The 15,739-nt window shown below is 26.1% G+C and overlaps 3 protein-coding genes across 3 annotated transcripts; all 3 read left to right on the forward strand.

The window, feature by feature from the left end:
• Positions 1-1,889: 1,889 nt before the first annotated feature.
• On the forward strand, positions 1,890-8,986 carry LOC128964268 (ATP-binding cassette sub-family C member 3-like). The gene is made up of 11 exons (XM_054310846.1): positions 1,890-1,944; positions 2,658-2,834; positions 2,940-3,065; positions 3,208-3,480; positions 3,586-3,979; positions 4,966-5,591; positions 5,668-5,814; positions 5,891-6,371; positions 6,429-7,370; positions 7,436-7,846; positions 7,922-8,986. Exons 1-11 carry the CDS (start codon positions 1,915-1,917, stop codon positions 8,899-8,901), a joined length of 4,587 nt encoding a protein of 1,528 aa, XP_054166821.1. The 5' UTR covers positions 1,890-1,914; the 3' UTR covers positions 8,902-8,986.
• A 2,312-nt stretch (positions 8,987-11,298) lies between these two features.
• LOC128964279 (adiponectin receptor protein-like) lies at positions 11,299-12,888 on the forward strand. The gene is made up of 2 exons (XM_054310859.1): positions 11,299-11,479; positions 11,547-12,888. Exon 2 carries the CDS (start codon positions 11,579-11,581, stop codon positions 12,641-12,643), a length of 1,065 nt encoding a protein of 354 aa, XP_054166834.1. The 5' UTR covers positions 11,299-11,479; positions 11,547-11,578; the 3' UTR covers positions 12,644-12,888.
• A 2,366-nt stretch (positions 12,889-15,254) lies between these two features.
• On the forward strand, positions 15,255-15,739 carry LOC128964081 (U-scoloptoxin(01)-Er1a-like). The gene is made up of 2 exons (XM_054310639.1): positions 15,255-15,335; positions 15,419-15,739. The coding sequence occupies exons 1-2, from the start codon at positions 15,255-15,257 to the stop codon at positions 15,737-15,739; spliced, it is 402 nt and encodes a 133-aa protein (XP_054166614.1).

The following is a 15,739-nucleotide window of genomic DNA, read 5'->3' on the forward strand; positions in this document are numbered from 1 at the left end:
ACTAAGTTATTTATTGCTTAAATTTTTGTATATAACAAAAATAAATGCCATAAAATTTTTAATATTTATTTTTTWAAATTTATTTTATTATAAATGTAATATTTTTCAATAGTAACACATTTTATTATGTTTTTATTTGATGTTAAACACAATTATATGTTACACACATTTGGTGATCCAATAAACTATTTTATCCTAAACAGCAAATCAAATGTATTTCAATGTTGACATTTCTAACATATTATATTTTGTATATCTGTAATAATATCTAAAATATTTATTGTTTTAATTGAATAAATAATAAATTATTGTTTTGTGAATAAATCTGTAAAAAAAATTTAAATACAAGCTTTTGTTAAAAGTGATTTGATAATTAAATAAATTTGGTTTAAATAATTATCTATAGTAATATCAATTATAACCATTTAATTTTGTTTCTGTAATAAATAAAATAAAATAAAAGTTTTTATTTAAGAAATCACAAATAAAAATAATAAAAATCTCAATTTCTAATTATAAAATCAGACATAAGTTATATTATCATTAAAGAAATATAAATTTTTCCATTTCAAGTTCATTTCTATAACTTAACGTTTTGTATAAAATTATATATTAAATATATAAATAACTTTAAATAATCGACATTTTTAAATATAATAATAATAATAATAATTGAGTGTAATTTGTTTTGTTATGTGAATAAAACAGTACTGTAATTATATCTAATTCTGATTTATCATTATTTTGGTATTTAATTTAATCAAAATTTTTATTGTTTTTTTTATTTGTGGAGTGAAATAATCTTTTGAAGGACAGACTTATTAAATGATGATTACAATCAAAAATAAAAAATAAACTATTATTTTAAAAATAATGTCCATTAACTTACCAAATAATTTATTACATATAATTCCATGTTATTAAATGTTATGTCTAAATAATCATCAATTTTATCTACTTTTACATTTAGTTTATTGAAAAACAATTTAATCACTGAGTATACCATTACAAATTATAGTTATTAATCAAGTTTTAAAAAAACAATTGTACTATTGGTGCATTTAGAGTATATAAACAGTGTAAATAAATTATTTAAATGAGCATGATAAAATTTGTCAAAAGTTTGTTCAATTGGTAATTAACAASTTTGTCATACATTTTCAATAATAAATTAATGTATTATAAGTGTGGAGATCATTATTTAAAGTTAATTTTATCAATATTATCAATATTTGTTGTTTCAATATTGTTAAAATGTGAACTTTATATCTCATTAAAAAATGTTTTACATTTGAACTTCATATTAGTGCAACTTTATTACTGATGATTAATCAATCAGTAGTTTGTGGGGGTTTGTCTCAATAATAACCTGTATTGTGATTGAACTATCTATATATATATTGTGTAATGTATTTGAAATCCTATCAAATCACATAACCAACCGTAAAGACTCAATAAATGTTTTGACTAAAACTGTGCTGTACTATAAATATATTATAAGTTAAGTTAAAATATAAAAATATCGAAGTATTAATTACTTCAATTACTATCTCTCTCATATATATATATACACACACCTGAAAGCATATCAATATATCACTGCTATTATACACATTTTTCTAGGATTTTAATTGCATTTGATTTAATGCATTGAAAGTGTTTTAATAATTAAATGTTTGATTCTCTAACTTTCAGTGAACTGTTGACATATATTGTGCTAATAATTAGAAAAAAAAACTATTAATGAATTATTAAAAYTTTATGCAAAACGTGATGAGTTTTTAAATGAATAAAATATTTATTTATAATAATAATAATAATAATAAATTAATAATACTAAAAATAATAATAATAATATTATTAATATTAATAATAATAAAGTAATTGGTTTGCCTGTTAAAATTTTAATGAATAATGGACGAATTTTGTGGCACACAATTTTGGGTAAATTTTTTTTAAAGAATTTATTATAATAATTTAAAAATAACTATTCAAGTTTTTAATTCATTTCTATTTAATAAAATTATAGATATTTATTTWAAATATAGTACATTTGCACTTATAGTGCATATAAATAAAAAAAAATAAAGTGCATCATATTTCTATGTACATCAATATTGTAATAGATATCAAGTTTCTATGTATTAATATATATTATAATCTAAAGAAGCTTTCAATTTTAAAATAAAAGTTTAATGGCATTCAGTTAAACTTTTTTTAAAAAAAATCCCATACTTTTATAATATAAATTTTGATAGAGATCAGTAATTACATGTATTTTATTATTAAAATAATAATCATTTTCATTAACAATTCATTTGAAAACTACCCTTTTTTGTAACCCAATTGTCTCGATGTGTGTGTGCTTTAAAATACTTGAATATAATTCAATATCATATGAATTAACTATTTCAATGATAATACGAAAAAAATCTTATATATTATAATTTTCATATAGTTTTCTCACACTTTTTCTTAATATTTTTTATTAAATGACTTATGAGAGCAATTAAGGGAAACCTTTTTCTCATATTTAATATAAAACATTTACTATTTGACTTTCAGTGTAATATTAATGATGTGTGTATTATGTTGTATAACTTTTGTGATCATTAAGTTTTGAATAACTTTTTAAAAAAATGATTGTTTTAATAAAGGACTCATCGATTTGGTGGTCATCTGAACCAACATTTAGTTTGTGTTTTCGTGAGACACTTCTTGTATGGATTCCTTGTGTCTTCGTCTGCATTATAGCTGTTTTTAATTACATTCGCTATAATGAGCGCACAATTAGTAAAGTATTTGAATTCAATCAAATCAGTAAATATAAAATTGTATGTATCATATGATTTAATTTTTCATTACACCTATTATATGTTAACTCAATTTATTTAAAACTATATATTAATAATAAATAAATTTCTTTTTATTAAAAACAGTCATTAACTGTGTTGCTAACGGTTCTTAGTTTTTGTGATACAATTAATTCAATAATTAAATATATTCAATATGTTTCATACTATAAATACCAATTGTTATCGTCATTCATCCAACTCTTAACATATGTAAGTTTATTAACTTTAAACAATATTATATAAATTATGTATTTTGACATAAAAATTGATTGCCAAAAATACCTAAAACGTTATATAAAGTTAACTAAATTAATGTATTGTATGAAATGATTTATTTTATTTTGTGTGACAGATGTTAGTGTTAGTCATACAGATATTTAACCGTAAGAAAGGTATTATCGCTTGTGGATCACTATTTATTTTTTGGTGTCTCCTATCCATATGTAATGCAATTAATGTTTATTCATTAATAAGCCAAACATTGCAAATGGATAGCAAAATATCCAGTCATTACATAGAGACGGATCAGATGAAGATAAGTACAACATTTGCTAACTTTCCACTTGTTTTGGCACAACTTGTTTTGAGCTGTTTTTCTAATGCATCGCTAAATAAGTCCCAAAAAGTAATTATAAATAACAATAATAAATATTTATAACTTTGATATATCACAAAATTTTTATGATAATACTTAAAATGAATAGAAATAATTGCATTTTTATATTAATAGACTCGTAATCCCAAAGAAACGGCTTCTTATTTCTCAAAGTTATGGTTTTTCTGGTTTTCCTCAATGATATACAAAGGCTTCAAAAAATCTTTAATACAACAAGATATGTGGCAATTGAGTGAACAAAACAGGACTCAGTTTATAGCTAACAAATTAGACAATTATTTAAATAAAAACCAAAGAAATAGTGATAAAAAATCTACATTAAAAAATCAAACTATTAATAAAAATAATAATAATATAAATTCAGTCAATGACATGAACATCATATGTCCTATATTTCGCATGTATTGGTCATATCTGTTATTTATAGCATTTATTAAGTTTATCCCAAGTGTTCTCACTTTTGTCAGTCCACTCATATTAAATGAATTAATTGAATTCATGAGATCTGGTGAGTCAGTCCTCTTAATATTATATTTTTACAATTTTTTTTATAAAAAAATAATAATTATTATTATATATAAATATATACAGTATATAATCATCAGACAAAATTAATTACCAATAATACTATATTATCGTAATATTGAAATTAGATAATTTCCTATTAAATATAACAATAAATACAATAGCATTCTTAGGAAAATTATTTCTAATGCACATAAATATTGAAATTATTAGTTTACGTAAACATGTAATACTAGTTTATTTATTACCTTATTTTGCTAAATTTAAATATTTGCTTAAATAATTTTAATAATAATATTTCTTTATAACTGTAAACATTAGCTTAGATAATAATGGGTAACATAGATTTACTTTTTATCTTTATTATAGTAATACTAACATTTTATCACCTAATTATTATACTTTATAACACTATATATAAATATATAATTTATTAGATATATTACAAATTAATAATCATAAGTGTTGTACTGTTATTTAATATAACACAATAACATTATCATATATATCAATAGTTTCAAAATTAAAATCAAAGTCCAATATTGAATTGAATGTTTGAAAATTGCAAAATGCATTGAAACAAATCTTAAACTACTAAATATTTATATAGGATTTTTAAATTTTTATTAACTTTCAAAATGTTTATAAATTTATTGCAGACTAAAGATTATTTGTATGATGTTATTTAATTATAATTATACCGATAGCAACAAACAMACACACACACACACACACACACACACACACACACACACACACACACACACACACACACACACACACACACACACACACACAACACACACACACACACACACACACACACACACACACACACACACACACACACACACACACACACACACACACACACACACACACACACACACACACACACAGACACACACACACACACACACACACACACACACACAATGAATAAAAAATAATTGATATTTGCACCAATAGGTCAATACGGTGATTGTAGTCAACCCTTATGGCACGGATTTTTATTTGCAATTGTGATGTTTATGTCATCAACAGTGGAATCGCTTCTTAATTCACAATATGATTATCACATCTTTACTCTTGCAATGAGAATAAGATCGGCACTCATATCAGTTATATATAACAAAGTGATGAAACTGTCGTCAAATGGTAAGAAAGTGTTCACAACGGGAGAGATTGTTAACATAATGTCAGTGGACACCCAACGGGTCATGGAGTACGTCCAGATCGCCAATCTTTTATGGATATGTCCCCTTCAAATAGGAATCAGTATTTATTTATTGTGGCAAAAGCTTAGCTACGGTTCATTGGCCGGACTCGGAGTAATGTTACTATTGCTTCCCATCAATGGCTTCATCGGTGCACTGATGCGTAAACAACAGATCCATCTATTGAAACAAAGAGATCAACGAACCAAACTTATGAGTGAAATACTAAATGGTATTAAAGTTCTTAAGTTATACGCGTGGGAGACATCATTCGTACAGTTGATACAGAAGTTTCGGTCGAAAGAGTTAATGAATCTCAGAAAACAATCATTCCTTTCGGCCGGCATTACGTTTGCCTTCAATTCGGCCCCGTTTTTCGTATGTCTATTAAATCAATTTATATAATTTAAATAATTTATATAAAATTAAAACTATATTTGAATGTATACTATAGGTGGCTGTCGCCAGTTTTGCCACTTATATAATRATTGACTCCAATAATGTATTGGACGCCCAAAAAGCGTTTGTTTCTCAAACCATATTCAATATTCTTCGTCGACCTCTTGCTTTCTTTCCACAATTGATTACATCAACAATGATGGTATGATTTTTTAGTTTTTTATAACATATTTTTATTACTAAACTTTATAAACTAAACTTTATTTTCTAAAAAATAGTTTTTCGTATCAATTCGTAGAATAAATAAGTTTATAAATTGTGATGAATTGAAACCTAATGTGTTATCCAAAGATGGAAATAATCTGGAAAATGGTTTTAAAGAGAAGAATTTAATCCATGACAAGAAAACAAATGATTCACAGATTGTGTTAACAAATGCCACTTTTAAATGGGATTTGGAGGACACGACTCCTATATTGTCAAACATTAATCTCGATATCAAACCAAATAAATTGATTGCAATTGTCGGCAAAGTTGGTACCGGAAAGTCATCGCTATTGTCGGCACTTTTGGGTGAAATGCAACAAATTAATGGCAATATTTATATGACTGGATCTCTAGCTTATGTGCCACAACAGGCGTGGATCCAAAACGCTAGCGTAAGAAATAATATATTATTTGGAAAGCCATACAAAAAAGATCTTTACAATCAAGTGATCCATAGCTGCGCTCTTGAACCAGACTTTGCTTTGCTAACAGGTTTGAGAAAACAGTTTTAAAAAATATATTTTAATTTTATTTTTTTCGGACAAATAGGCGGAGATATGACCGAAATAGGCGAGAAAGGTATTAACTTAAGCGGTGGCCAAAAACAACGTATCAGTTTGGCTCGGGCTGTATATAGCGATGCCGATGTCTATCTATTGGATGACCCATTGTCCGCAGTTGACTCTCACGTCGGCAAACATATCTTTGACAAAGCTATTGGACCCAAAGGATTACTTAAGAATAAGACTAGAATATTGTTGACACATAAGATAGCGGTTCTGCCACATGTCGATGAAATTGTTGTACTCAAAGATGGATACATATCAGAAATTGGTTCTTACTCTCAACTAATCCGAAACGGCGGTAGTTTTGCAGAATTTCTCGCSGAGTTTATGGTTGAGGGACCCGAAGAAATAGTAGAACCGGAAGATATGGAAATTATCGAAGAGATGGCCACTCATATCGAGCGACAACTGTCACGTTATTCAAACAGAGGAAGTATTAGACGAAGATTTTCCATGAGAAGCAACTCAACGATTAGTGTCGCCGAATCGGAAATGTTGGAACAAGTGGTGAAYCAAAAATCTGAAGACGAAATCAAAATGCAAAACTCAAAACTTATATCAAATGAAGAGATGAAAACCGGTTCCGTTGGTTTCGCTGTTTATTACGACTATATGAAAGCCATTGGCATATTAGGTACAGTTATTATTATTATATCATATATTGTGGCCAACGCTTTCAATGTTGGATCCAATGTCTGGTTGAGTGAGTGGTCAGATGACGATAACAAGAATGCCACACATACTATGTCGACGTCTTGGAGACTCGATGTTTATGCTCTTCTTGGTTGTGGTCAAACTGTTTTCATATTGATAGCCACAATAACACTCAACTTAGCCTGTCTTCGTGGATCAACTACTCTTCATGAGCTTATGCTCAACAATGTTATACGTCTTCCGATGTCTTTCTTTGATACCACACCTATAGGTTTGTCRAAAATGCATAAACAAACAAATTAGTTATTAATACATTTTTAAAAATTAAATTTTTAGGTCGTATTTTGAATCGATTTTCAAAGGACACTGATGTCACTGATATAACACTTTTAGTGGCTTTGCGTACGTTTGTCATTGAATTGTTCCGTGCGTTAGGTAGTATTGTCATCATCGGTATGGGAACACCTATCGTATTGGTGGCATTCATACCGTTAGGTATTCTTTATTACGGAATTCAAAAGTACTACATCTCGACGTCGCGTCAATTGAAACGTCTGGACTCAGTGTCCCGTTCGCCGATTTATTCGCACTTTGCTGAGACAGTGTCCGGCGCTTCGTCTATCAGAGCTTACGGCGCCGTTAATAGGTTTATAGAAGAATCCCATTTTAAAGTCGATGAAAATCATAGTTGTTATTATGCAAGTCTTGTATCCAGTCGTTGGCTTACTGTTAGACTAGAGTTTTTAGGTAATTATAAATTTATGGCATTACCGGTAATCTTAATATTTTTTAATTACCGTAAATTTTACTTTATTTTTTCAGGCAATTGTGTGGTATTTTTCACGGCGTTATTTGCTGTACTATACAGAGGAACCTTATCTCCCGGAAGCGCTGCGTTATCCATAACATCTGCGCTGACCATTACGGCAACTCTCAATTTATTGGTCAGAGGAAGCACTGATTTGGAGTCTAATATTGTTTCAGTCGAACGGATAATAGAGTACACAAAAGTACCTCAAGAAGCCAATTGGTTCGGCGATATATCCAAATTGCCAATTGGTTGGCCAACAAACGGAGTGATTGAATTTGACAATTATAGCACCCGATATCGGGAGGGACTTGATTTAATACTCAAAGGAGTTGATGTAGCCATAGCTCCTGGAACTCGAGTCGGTATTGTTGGACGTACCGGTGCCGGCAAGTCGTCACTAACACTGGCCTTATTTCGGATCATCGAAGCGGCCGCCGGTTCTATAAAAATTGATGGCATTAATATTGCTGATTTAGGTCTACAAGATCTCCGGTCTAGACTGACAATCATACCACAGGATCCGGCTTTGTTTACAGGAAGTCTTCGACTAAATTTGGATCCATTTAACAGATATTCTGATCAACAATTATGGACTGCCTTAGAGTTGGCTCATTTGAAACAATTCGCTTCTTCTCTTGAAGCCGGTCTCGACCATCAAATCACTGAAGGCGGAGACAATCTGAGTGTCGGACAAAAACAATTGGTATGTTTGGCGCGAGCATTGCTGAAGAAGTCGAAGATTCTAGTCTTAGATGAGGCGACGGCTGCCGTCGATCTGCAGACCGACGAATTGATTCAGAAGACAATAAGGAACGAGTTCTTTGATTGTACTATCGTTACGATTGCCCACCGATTGAATACTATAATGGATTACAACAAAGTGATTGTTATGGACAGCGGATCCATTGTCGAGTATGACTCACCAAATAGTTTGCTTCAAAACAAACAATCGACTTTCTATTCAATGACAAGAGACAGTTCCTCCCGTTAAGGGACAGACAGACATACGGACGGACCCCCTGTCACCACTCATTTTATTTATTTTATATTACATTTTAAATCAATTTTATTATACCAATGCATATAGTTTTTAATTGTAATATATCTTTAAAATGTTTTGATATCATTTTATTTATTTATTTATTATTTTATAAATAGGTAACTATTTTTTCAAATGTTAATATTTTAGTAGTATAATTATTCAAATAAATTTTATAATTAATAATAAATTTTTAATTATTTGATTATTTTTTTTACAAATTAATTTAAATTTAGAGTCCATCAGCTTTTAAATTCATGTGATTTATAGAAAGTTTATATTAAATCTTATCAAACTATATGTTATTTTTGGAAATAATATAATTTTAGTTTATTGATAAAATTTTACGATAAATCAAATTATCACCTTTTATTTTATATATTTTAAAACAAAATCATATAATGAGTAATTAARTATATAATTAACACTTCATTATTTTCAAAACTTTTAAAAGATTATATCRCATTAATAAATACTATAATATAATATAATGATAGCAATTATTATGAAATAACTAACAAATTGATGTAATTTTACACTAATTATATAGATTTCATTGTAAATTTAATATTTATTTAATATATGCTCAAGGTCTAACTACCAATTAATAGTTTATTGAAAACTATAACTTTATAAACTTATACAAGTTTTAGATTTATAAACTTATATAAGTTTATAAATAAATGTTTAATAAATTACTAAACAAACAATTTTATTGGACATTAATTGCTTTAATTTTAATAAATCTATGAACTTTTAATTTAGTCTAAATTTTTTTTTAATATTTATAAATATCACTTTATAAAGATAATGTAATATTAGAACTATAATATTTATATAATGTTAATATTAAATATTATATCTACTGTATAAAGTACTGTAGGTTTACTACACAATAATGTTCAATAAAAATATTTATTTTAAAAATGTCATTTAGTTTCTTTCTCTACTGTTTGTTATAAATAAACTTTAAAATCTATAATTTAGTTATTATATATAATATTAATTAAATAAATAATAAAAATATATAAATAAAATATTTGAATGACTTTGGGATTTGAAATGTCCTGAAATGTACTCATAGATGACAATTGGTTATCATTTTTTAAATAATTTATACTTTGATAATCACATCCGACTATTAATAATAACAAATAATAATTTTTATTATTTTACTGTATATACTGTACTATAAATATTCATATATAGTTAACTAATTTATACATTAGTTTTATGAGCTAATAGTTGGATAACATTTAATTAAAAAATAAAATACCAGTGATTTGCAGATACGGATAGTAAATATTATAAAAACTTTAGACTCTTTAGCATTGATTGAAAAACTATGTGATATATAATAATTATAAAAACTATATAAACATATCAAATAAAATTTATAAATTATATATATAAAATACATTTTTAGCCAATAATTAATTATTTTTATAAAAACAATTAATTAAAACATTTGAATAATATTTATAATTTCAGTACAGTATATGTAATACTGTATAATATCTCGTTATTGATGTCATATATTGTTTACTGTATTATATTTAGGGTTCGATCAAATTCCCCGCTTGTTTTACAATCCAAAAGTTCTCACAAAAGTTTTTCCTGCTCTCTGGGAATTCTAAGGTATTTATTTTCTTGTGTTACCACTTATTGAACCCAAAACAACATATTTTATCTTTGAAAACAAATATTATATTAAACTGTATTTTGGGTATTCTTTAGTATRTTATTAATTTTTTAAATTTAATTTTTTTAATTAATTTTTATTATAAATAAATGTTAAATTAAAAAATCAATAAAATTTTCTAAATTACAAATAAGTAAATATATAATTACATCAAAGGATTGTATAATTGCTTTATGCAATCAATGAAAAAATAAAGTTGTGATGAATTACATGTCGGCGCCAGAGATACTCGGCTTAAGTGAAGATACAGATTATCGTTTGGTTACCTATTCTTAAGAGATTTAGTATCATTGCTCTGACTTGTCATTCAATAGTTTGGATGTTTAGCACCGGTATCTGAGTTCACAAATTATTTTGAATGGTTTAAAGTAAAATGAATAAAACCTATTATATAAATAGTATGACTCAATTTATTAAATTAAATTAATTATTTTTTTGTAAAATATTTAACTTTTTGTATTATTTATTGTAATAATATAAAATATTTTTTTCCATTTCTAATTATGAAGGAAGGGAAAATTATTTTTAAAAAATATTTTAGGGAAAATTGTAGGGATTTTATTAGGGAACTTCTTTCTCTSATAAAGTGCTCGAACTCTAATTATATTGTTTAATATTAATACTGTAGACAAAAATTATATGATTTGATGTCTATAAAGGAAATATCAATTTAAATGTTTTTATTTTTAATTAATTATTTTTTATGTCTAATATTATAATTAATTGTTTAATACATTTAGTCATCAAAAGTATCTTTTAATTAACAGTTGTGTCAAACAAAACAACTAATCGACAAATCAGTTGTTTTTTGTTTTCATTAATATCTCTGTAAGTAATGTCTTAAACATAATTGTCATCAAAAATGACTTATAAAACCAATTGTGATAATCATTAGATACCAGCGATTGTCTGATCAGACCAACAAAAATGCAAACAGAGTTATCATCGACGACAGACATCTTAGTGGACACGACTGGCGATGATTTGCATCAACACATGCGGTCGATGTCAGACGATGTGATGATTATTAAACCCGAAGTGAAGACACATCGACGGACAGCGTCTCTTAGGCAACGACTGGAAAACGCCGAGCAATTGGTGCACAAGTTTGTGACCGAAGCGGAACAGGTGGCCGAACAGGCGGTCATTAAGTTATGTACTGAGGCCTGGCATGTCTGTCACTTCAACGCACTGCCCAAATGGCTTCAGGACAACGACTTCTTGCACAGAGGACACAGACCACCCCTACCATCGTTTTGGGTCTGTTTTAAGTCTATCTTTAGACTGCACACAGAAACTGGTAATATATGGACCCATGGATTGGGTGCCGTCCTCTTTCTTTGTCTGTTTGTCTATACGTTTATAACATTCAAAGATCACTATACATATGTTGACCGTCTAATGCTGGCCATCTATTTTTGCGGTGCCATTACATGTCTGTCATTTTCAACTGTATTTCATACATGTAGTTGTCATTCCCGCGAAGTGTCCAAATTTTGTTCAAAACTGGACTATTGCGGTATATCCATACAGATTATCGGATCAATGATTCCCGCTCTCTATTATGGCTTTTATGACAACCACGCCATGTATTTAACTTATATAACATTTGGCGTAATATTGTGTATCATATCGATTGTGATATCATTATGGGATAAGTTTGGAGAACCAAAGTTCCGTCCCTTACGTACGGCAGTCTTCTTGGCTTTTGGTCTCTCAAATGTCATTCCAGGCATTCATTGGTTTATTGTCTTGGATTCCCATTTATTCAGTTCATTCCTGCTATTCATACTCCAGGGTCTCCTATATATAATCGGTGCGCTCTTATATGTTGTCCGAATACCCGAACGATTTTTCCCGGGAAAGTGTGACTATTGGTTTCAATCGCACCAATTATTTCATATATTGGTCGTATTGGCCGCAATTGTCCACTTAAATGGCATCAATGGTATGGTTGAGATGAGACTTAACGTCAATCAACTTTCAATCTAATTCTTGATAATAATAGAAATATTATTTTGAAATTACTTTTTAATTTATTAGTTTTTATTGTTATAATAATTATAGTCATTTTACTGTATTTACTATACTATACTTTATGTATACTTAAAGCGCATAGAAAACACACAATGTATTACCAATTGCTTGAAAAATGTAAACTCGTTTTTAGACATGAATTGGTGCCTTTGTTTGTTAGATTTTTAAATATATATTTATAACATATAATACATCTTATATGGCACAAAATTATTGTAAAAAGTTATATATAATTTATATATATACTGTATATTATACAAGTATATCATTGTTTTAATTATTTTCAATTATTGTATTAATTATTAATAGATTATTAATATAATATATATATATATATAATCATTTAATGTAATTTTGATGTTTATAATTTTATAGATTATTCATGTTTCTATTATATCTGATTTTATTAAATTAATAAAAACTTTTTAAGTAGTATTAAATATGTTGATTGTTATAGCAAATAAAAAATATATAAACATTTAACACATTAACAGTCAATAATATATAATAATAAAAGTTAAATGTTTAATGAGATTAATATGTAAATACCAGTATACACACAAACATCAAATTGTTATATAATATTAGGTTGACTTTTAAGGAAAAGTTTAATTTAGTTTGATTGACCTGTTGTTACATGTGTTGTGTGTTTGATTTGATTATAAAAGTCAACAACAATTTGGCACATTTGCACACAAAAAACTACCAAAAAAAATCATTTATTGCTAATATATTAGCATTTTTGTCAATATTTGGGATTTCAGTTTCAAAACTGTGTCTGAATTTTGAGACTTTTGATTTAAAAAACAAATATTATATATTATAGACTGTTGTTCACTGTTCTTGACCTCAAAATAATAAATTATATAAACATTTGGCACATCTTTTGTTATTAAAATAGCTACTGTTATGTCAATATTTAATTATTACACTGTTTAGCCTATTTAGAGATAATTTATATGTAGTAGTATATGCAGTATATATGAATAAAATATATCATAATTATAGAATATATACCTTTATATTAGTATTATATAACTATTTTTTACTGAATACTATATTTTAACTAAAACATTTAAAATAAAATACAAATAATATTTAATCATTTTTAATAAAAAATAACTATTTTTACCGGAAGTAATTAAATTTATATATACATGAAAATTAATTGTTCCAGTGCAATTATAAAATACAATATATTATTTAAAGAGTCTATAATTGAGATTTATGCAAAAACAATATCTGAATATATTTTATATTATAACTATAAAGTACTGTAATTCCTGTAAAAATTATTTGTGTCAAGTATTTTATTGGATAAAAATATTTATTTGACGTCCACTTGTGTCCACTTTATTATTTAAAAATGTTTATTTTGTTAATTGTATATTTAATATATTTTACAATTTACTTGAATAAATTTATGATAATTTAATTTATTTCTAATAGTAATTATGTTTAATTGTACAGTATTTATTAATTATAGTTATTTATAAAATATACATAAAAATAGGTAACAAAATAGAAAAATATTTTTAGAGATTTTGTTTGTAATTTATATTAAGTCTATTCATAAAAATACATATTTAAAATATTAATATAATATAGTTTCATAAATAATTTAATCTTTTCTAATAGATATGAATTTTTAACTGTTTAAAAATATTTCTATTAAGGTTCCAACTATTTTTTGAATGATTTTATGTAATATATTGTTATTAATTAAAATAATTTTATATTAAATAATATAAAAATTAAATAATATGACTTTTTTTTGGTTAACTTGTTATTAAAATTTTTGTCACAATTATAATATTTGAATTGTAAAGTTAAATAAAAAAATTACTGAATATAAGTTTTATTTTATTCATTGATTGTAAACGATGCCATAATAGTTGATTAAATTTAATACTTTAGATTATATTTTACAATTGTAATTTATTATATGATGTGCTTAATTGGTGATTTATTGTTAAAATTAATAAGATTTGAAGATACTATATGAAATTATGCTTATAATGTAAAATAATATTATTTTTGAATATTTCTAAAAAGTTTCTATAAAATTTAAAATACAAAAATTATATTTGTAGGAAAAAACTTATTAGTAAAATATTTGTAAATGAATTAAACAAATAATTGTAATTAAATTATTTATTATTAATTTTATAAATATTACAACTTTTAACTATTTAATTTTTAAATAATATAATTTGAATTAATTGTAAATTAATTGAATTGAATTTTTGATATGAACTTTAATTTGTAAATTTTCAAGAGAAATATACCCAACGCTATGAATATTAAGACTCTTCGTATTAATTGTTTATTTAAGTCAATTGTTTGCGAAAAAAAAATATTTAAAAAATACAAACATCAGGTGTGTGTTAATGACGAAAACAATTGGTTTGGTTCCCTGTTTTTATCGAGAGAGTCACTTAAATAAATATTAAGTGAAAGTTGTTTTCAAAAAACTATATATATGTTTGGATTTTATCTCAGAGAAAGTTATTTTTTGTAATTAACTTTTTTGATTAAAGCAAATTTTAAATTGATATTTTTAAAAATGTCAAAACATCTGAGCTGTATTTTTTCTCTTATATTAATTTTATCTCTATTTTCTATAAGTTTTAGTTTAAAATCAAGGGTAAAATCATTTGAGAGTTATTTATAATGTTTTGAAAGTAAATTGCAATTTTGTTAACCTAAAATTTTTTTATGAATTAATAGGTAAAACGGCAATCATTGGCCTATAGATTTGCCGACGGCATCGATCTGGTTGTTCCTGATATTAGAGAGTCATTCAGTTGTGAAAATCGTGATTACGGTTATTACGCCGATTCGGACAACAATTGTCAGATATTTCATGTATGTGTTCCTCCGGCACAACAGTTCAGCTTTTTCTGTCCAAATCAGACCATATTTGACCAGAGATTGTTGGTCTGTCAGGACGAGACATTTGCCACTCCGTGTCGAGAAGCCGAACGATTTTATGTAATAAATCAGAATTTTGGTGAAACTGATCCCGAAAAGTTGGTTACATTTAAGTAA

The sequence above is a fragment of the Oppia nitens genome, unplaced genomic scaffold (genome assembly GCF_028296485.1).
Source record: "Oppia nitens isolate AA-2021 unplaced genomic scaffold, nextdenovo-longstitch-racon4-pilon3 scaffold8_pilon_pilon_pilon, whole genome shotgun sequence".
In the NCBI taxonomy this organism is placed as follows: domain Eukaryota; kingdom Metazoa; phylum Arthropoda; class Arachnida; order Sarcoptiformes; family Oppiidae; genus Oppia; species Oppia nitens.